The sequence below is a fragment of the Helianthus annuus genome, chromosome 17, assembly GCF_002127325.2.
Source record: "Helianthus annuus cultivar XRQ/B chromosome 17, HanXRQr2.0-SUNRISE, whole genome shotgun sequence".
In the NCBI taxonomy this organism is placed as follows: Eukaryota; Viridiplantae; Streptophyta; class Magnoliopsida; order Asterales; family Asteraceae; genus Helianthus; species Helianthus annuus.
Genome location: NC_035449.2, coordinates 166,579,358 through 166,586,866, shown reverse-complemented (window position 1 = coordinate 166,586,866; position 7,509 = coordinate 166,579,358). Strand labels below are relative to the sequence as shown.

The 7,509-nt window shown below is 35.7% G+C and overlaps 1 protein-coding gene across 1 annotated transcript; it reads left to right on the top strand.

The window, feature by feature from the left end:
• Window positions 1-6,045: 6,045 nt before the first annotated feature.
• On the top strand, window positions 6,046-7,215 carry LOC110932577. The gene is made up of 2 exons (XM_022175904.1): window positions 6,046-6,280; window positions 6,398-7,215. Exons 1-2 carry the CDS (start codon window positions 6,046-6,048, stop codon window positions 7,213-7,215), a joined length of 1,053 nt encoding a protein of 350 aa, XP_022031596.1.
• The last annotated feature ends 294 nt before the right edge of the window (window positions 7,216-7,509 follow it).

Genomic DNA, 7,509 nt, shown 5'->3' with positions numbered 1-7,509 from the left:
CGTATAGGTCACGACGTTAATTAAGCAAATCCGTTGAAGTTTACGACGCAAGGAACGCAAAGTTGTGATTTCATGCTCCCCCTTTTCTTTTAACTGTTTTCAGTTTTATAACTCGGGGGTGAAATACATGTTACAAATACTTCAATAGTTACAAATTGGTATGTTGTGTACAAAAACGAGAAGTACTCTTGGCGAAAACTAGTGCCAAGAATTGATACGAGAAATCGTGTCACGAATAGGGTACCATAAGCACCATTAATCGTGTACATACTAAGACCGCAGAACAAAAGGTTAGATCTAATGGGTTCCAGGGCAGCCCCACTCTTGGTGACAACTAGAACCAAGCAGTGTTTCTGTGTCTCAGTCGTGAATCGACTACAGAAAAATGCCTATGGTTTGGTGACTTCCTATGTCGTGTCACATGTTAATGGCTTTGCAACCCATTAACACTTTTACATATAGAGATACTTGACTCATACATGAATACGTGATTTGAAACAAAATACATACCATGTTTTTCATACAAAGTATACAAACGTTCAATACATAAACTGCATGAATTCACACCAACATTATGTTGACGTTTTTCCAAAACTCACATGTATTTCAGGTAACTAGAAGTGGATGTGCGCGTGGTCTTACTCATGCTGGTGGATGTCGTCTATGTTTATGTTTAAATAAAGTTGTAAACTTTTTAGACAATGTTTCATGCTATTTCGCGATGTAAACGCTAAACTATGCTTTCAAACTACGAAATGTTTGGTATTTGAAGTTATTTTTACGAGCATGTAGTATGTTTAACTTTCGTATGCAATGAGAACCTTTCATGATCACACCTCGTGCTTCCGCCGAAGAAAGGGGTGTGACAGATTGGTATCAGAGCTGCGATTGTAGTGAACCAGGATTCCTTCTCGAGTCTAGTCTACAATCTCTAGGATCCTTTCACGAAAATGATTTTTCAAAGAGTTTTCATTGCATAAAACTTCCCGCGACATCCACTGCCTGAAACTGTTTACATGAGTCTAGAAAAGACACTACGAGACTTAGGGTGCACAGGAGTAGCACTTGCCTTTAACTGAGAAATTACTTGCAATTATGTGTGGTAATTAGCACGTACATGTACTAGATGTAGAATACCACTAGTATACATAACTTTACCTGAAAACAATGGCCTATCTGAAGGAAGTGATACGAGGACAAAACGAACTGTGTAGACTGTGCAAGGAGTTACGTAATTATGGATGCATACATAATTATGGAATTCAGTGCACAGAAACCACAGCAAGTCTTGTCACGTATAGATTCCCTCAGTACAAGAAGAGGGTCAAACGTATACTCTTTGGAGTAACGACTTAGGGTATAAAGACGAGAACCGCCAATGTGAAATAAGGTGTCTACCTAATTATACATGCTTGTTGCTGTATGAATTGATTTATGCATTGCGCGGATTGTTTGATGTCACTTATGTGGTATATGCCTGCATATATATATATACTGCTACTGTCTCGTATGACGATATCAAACAAATGTCTAACCCTATTGTGTTATGTTCTGTTAGAACATGGCACCAAGCAGAGCTATGAACGCTCAAGATCAACCTCCTCCTCCCCCTGTAACGCTCGAAAATTTTCTAATCGTGATACTAATAATTTTTTTTTCATTTCGTTGAAGTCAGTCGGGTATATTTTAATTGGTTAATAGAATGAAGCGTCGATTCAATTATTTTCGATATTTTTTTTGAGTTAATTGCCATTTTCGTCCCTGAGGTTTGGGCACTTTTGCCATTTTCGTCCAAAATGACAGTTTGGTATTATTTAGCCCCTCACGTTTGGCCATTTTTACCATTTTCATCCAAATCGCTAACTGAGTTTATTTTTTCTGTTAAGTTGAGGATATTTGGATGAAACTGGCAAATATAAAACCACAGGGACGATTTTGGCAATGTACTCAAACTCTTTTTAATTTCTTTTATTTAATTAATTAATTTTGTTACATATATAATAAAAAAGAATATACGTGCAATTTTTATATAAAAAAATAATAGCTTTGTCGCATAATTTTTATAATTTTTCATCCAACCACTAACTAAGTTAATTTTTCAATTAAGGCAAAGGATGTTTTAAAATTTATAATCTAAGACATAAATTAATTTCTAATTTTTTATATAGATCAGTTTTACAAAAATAAAATCTACTTAAATCTCTAAATTTTAAACTCAATTTGGACCAACACTTAAACATTTGAACACCTCATGAGGTTTAAAGGTATATAGCATTTAATCAAGTGGTACTGGTGACATCTTTGCAGTTTTGGCATTTGCAGAGGAGTAATCACCATACGGTAAACTCATTCATTCGTATTGTATGGAAACGATTTAACCAAACCATTGGAAATTTTAAGAACTTTATAAGAGTTATATATATAGTAAGTTAATTTTATTTGTATTAGTATAAACTTTATGTTATATTATTAAGCCTTTTACTTTATTTGTTTATCACTTAATAGTTTAGAGTTTTACCTATCTAGTATTCTTGTTTTCTATGATTAATATACACAGAATTAGTAATTTATTTATTTTTATCATGTAGATATGTGTTATTTTAGAAATACATTTCGGTTTGAAATTTACTAAACTAAGCATTCATCGGTAGGGCTTCAAACGAACCGAACGAACACGAACCTCTAAATTTGAGTACATTGCCAAATAAAATCTAATTAATTAAATAAAAGAAATTAAAAAGAGTTTGAGTTTATAAATTTTAAAATTTAGAGGTTTAAGTAGATTTTATTTTTATAAAACTGATCTATATAAAAAATTAGAAATTAATTTATGTCTTAGTTTATAAATTTTAAAACACCCTTCGCCTTAATTGAAAAATTAACTTAGTTAGTGGTTGGATGAAAATTTATAAAAATTATACGACAAAGCTATTATTTTTTTATATAAAAATTGCATATATATTCTTTTTTATTATATATGTAACAAAATTAATTAATTAAATAAAAGAAATTAAAAAGAGTTTGAGTACATTGCCAAAATCGTCCATGTGGTTTTATATTTGCCATTTTCATCCAAATATCCTCAACTGAACAGAAAAAACAAACTCAGTTAGCGATTTGGATGAAAATGGCAAAAATGGCCAAACGTGGGGGGCTAAATAATACCAAACTGTCATTTTGGACGAAAATGGCAAAAGTGCCCAAACCTCAGGGACGAAAATGACAATTAACTCTTTTTTTTTTCTAAAACCAAGTTTGTACGAAAACAACAACAACAAGAACAACAATAACAATAATAATAATAATAATAATAATAATAATAATAATAATAATAATAATAATTATAATAATAATAATAATAATAATAATAATAATAATAATAATAATAATAATAACCTTAACGTGAATATATGTGTATACACATTGTGCCTAAATACAAATATGGTTGGTATTTAAAACCTTGTAAATTATATATATGTATAGTTTGCTAGTTTTTTAGATACAAAACCAAGTGTGTACTTGCAACCAAATCTTTAAGTTAAAAAAAAAACAACAATAATAATAAACAACCAAAGAAGCCATACTTTTATGCCTCCTGTCATACGAAAATTCAAGGGAAGATTATGACTTTCTTTTCAATACTGAACTTTTGACTTTCTTGCCAAAATATCACAAACAGGTATGGTTAGAAATCATGAATAACATGGGTTATTAAGAATTAGAATATATATCCATACACAACCTCCATATACTCTATACCCACCTCTAAGATCATAACTCACCTTGAACAACCACCACCATGAACTACCGCCACTCCTAGCCATTGCCTCCGGTCGTATCCACCTCCGCCGTTGCCGCCTCTTTCTTTGAGCACCACTCCCGATCTCAATCCGATTTGTGAGGTATCAACTGGTCCTTTTTGTTTAGCTCTTACGGCTAAAACTCCGAGTCGGGTTAGGGTGGGTTGTTTTCCGGCAACTTTAGGCTTGCGTCTCGGTTGGTATTTTCCGACGACCCAAGACGGGTCGTCCTTTCCGAACAGTTTTGTCGGCCAGGGTCGACAAGAGAGTGAGAGAGGAGCTTGTGATGAATACATTAAGTGTGTGTATTGTGGTGTTTGAATATATAAAGTGTGTGCATTTGTGTGTGTGAAGTGTGCGTTGTGTGTGTGTTTGTTGTGTAACAAAAAGAATCTGGAAAGGAAAAAGGAGAATAAATGTGCAGGGTTATCTAGAAACATTTAAGCAAATTGTTTATTACTTTTATTTATTGATATCACATATTATTTATTTTGATAACACTGGTATGTGTAAATTTGTTGGGTGTGTGGATTTTAAATATAGGCTAGTTAAACTAAACATGGGGGTTGTTTAGAACCATACATGAATCTTAATAGTTTAATTATTTTCGTGTCATTTTTTTAATAACACATAATAATGTCAAATTATGTAAGTGGTACACTTCTTAGTTTTAACACTAAAACTATACTTACCAAATAATGATTAGTGGGACTTTAAATACTTGGTATTTATAAAAAAAAAAAAAGAAATTAAGAATATAAACATCTTCATTCATAAACTCATATCACAAAAGCCAAAACAAAAGCCAAAACAACTCAGACTTTAAATATCTTTATTTTTTTATATACAAATTAAGGCTATTAATTCCTTCGTGTGTGTTAATTCGGGAGTGTAATTGGTTATTTTTTTCACGGATATATTAGTTCGCGGTTGCCGGGAAAAACCTAAAGAACAATTTTTATTTAACGTATAATAAAACTAAACTCGAATATACGGGATTTAGGTTTACATAATTTTTGAGGACGACTCGATTTGTTGGTCTTGCTTCGCTGAGCTAAGGTACGGATTCCCATTTCTGACATCATAGTATTTTTATCCTATCCGTCACTTTGCAGTACAGATTTTTGTGTGTTCCTGTTAGCCGTTTGATATGTGATGCGAACCAGTCTGGTATTGTTTGTATGATTATAGGGTGATGTAGCATGCCATACCTTAGACTTGTACTCATGGTCGCATGTTCCTATTAGTATCATTTTCAGTTGATTGTAAACTATTTACATGGCCTTAGTTTTTGTACTCTGTCACCCGAGCATCTGGCTTGCCGTTTGGGCGTCAACGGCATGGCACTTATCGTGACAGTGCGTAATAAAAGTTCACGGCGTCTCTAGTTTGTGCTCGTGTAGCGCCTTGGCCCCTAGAGGCGTATAGATCGATCTTAGTTCCGAGTTTGAGTTTGTTGTGTGGAGATGGAATAATGAGTGAACGCCACACTCACCATCTCATACGTACATGGACTAGCTAGCTGTGTACCAGTCTGTTTTTGGCTCTGGGTGCTTCGTTATTACATGACTTATTGTTGTGACATTCAAGGTCACCTAATTAGTATATGCATTTGATACGTTTGTGATATGATATGATACGTCCGCTACTGTGCCAATTATAATTTAGACGCATATTTCTAATTTGGTTCAACATCTACTTCAGTTTAATTTCTGTACCCGTATTGATTTGTTATTTCAGTATCATTTCGTGTTTCTTTCTTTTGGTCCATCCTTACTTGTACTATTGTTCTTTCCGTTACTGAGCAATTCTTTGGCTCAGCCGTAGTTTTCTTTTCTGTGTTTTTCTTGTCTTGTTTACAGGTAATCAGGGATAAAATGGGGAATCAGTAATGAGAGATTAATGGATGTTCAAGAGTATTTAAAGACTCTTTATTTTGTTAAATCATGTACTTTTAAATGAACTTAAGACTTAGGGTATTTTGAGACGTGTATGTCACCTTGAATCCTGTCTTATATTAAGTGGATGTGTTTTGGTTATGGTATTCGTAATAGTGACGCTCCGACCTGCCTCGGGTTGGGGTGTTACAGTTATGGTATCAGAGCCAAGGCTCTTTCCTGTAGAAAACTTAAACCTTAATAACAAAACACGTGAGGTAATGGGTAGACATCGGGTTAGGATTCCTCTTTGCCATTTTTCCGCTTAATGTAAAATCTCAATGCTCATCTGAAGGTCTTCTTTTCAGATGGCTCCTAAAAGACGTGTGAATACTCGTCATAGTGGGACTAATACCTCAGATGACACTCCTCTCGAGGCTCTTGTTGCTAACGCCGTCAATACAGCTATTGCGGGTTTAGTTCCTAACTTATTACAGCAGTTACAACAAATGAATCATGGAGGTAACCATAATGGACCACCACCAGGAGGTAACCACAATGGACCACCACCAGGAGGTAACCATAACGGACCACCACCAGGAGGTAACCACGACAGGCCACCTCTCGGAAATAATGTTAACCCTCCTGTTAGCATCCCTCAATGGCTTGCACACTTCCAAAAACAAAAGCCAAAATAATTTAGTACTGCTACTACACCAGTTGAGGCGGAAAACTGGATCGCTCATATCGAGAAATTGTTTGAAGTGTTGGGCGTTGATGATGTGTTCAAAGTCAGGCTTGCTACTTACAAATTGGAGGATGATGCTCATAGGTGGTGGAAGATTTTGAAAAGTTCTCATGGAGGAGATAATTACGCAGCTACACTCTCATGGGATGAGTTTTGCTCATTGTTTTATCAGCAGTATTTCACTGATGCTGATCGTAGTGAATATCTGAGAGAGTATTTATCCATCATGCAGAGAAATGATGAGCCTATCATGGAATTTAAGAACCGTTTCTGTCGCTTGGTTAGTTTTCTAGGCCCCGCCGCTGGCACGATAGAGCTGCAGACAAACTCTTTCAAGTGGGCTATATGTGACCGGGATAGGAAGTTTATCCTGAATCTTCGTTTCAATGACATTAATGAGATTGTTGACGCGGTTAAGAACTTGGATAACGATAAGAAGCATCGTCAGAAGGCGTTTGATGATAACCGCAAACGCCCAAGGGAAAATAATCAGGATCACTCTTCTTTTCGCGCTGGAAACGATCAGTCCTTAGCACCCCGAGACCGTAAACATTGTTCTGATAAGAATTTCAACAATCATTCACGAAATGGGGGGAATCGAAATCAAAATCATAAGCCTGCACAGAACCAGACACAACAGAATCAGGCCCCCATTAGAGCACAACCACTGAATCAACAAAACCCACAACCGAATCGTGATCCTCCTTGCGCCACTTGCGGGAAACCTCAAAAGGTATTTGTCGCCGAGCTGAAGGCCTTAGTTTCAAATGTGGAGATGCAGGACACATGATTAAAGCTTTCCCTCAGCTTGCCCCTAAAGCCAATACCGGGGGTAATGCTAGACCTGCTGTGGGAGGACGTGTGTTCGTGCTGACAGCTGATGACGTAGCAAATGCCCCAGGTACGGTTTCTGGTTATTTACGCATTGGTGAACGTGATATCTATGCCTTGTTTGATACTGGTGCAACACATTCTGTGGTATCTCTCTTATTTGCTATGCACTTGATGACTAGGCCTACTACTCTAGAGTATCCTTTAGTGATATCTACTCCCTTAAGAAATTCTACTATCATCTCTCATGTTT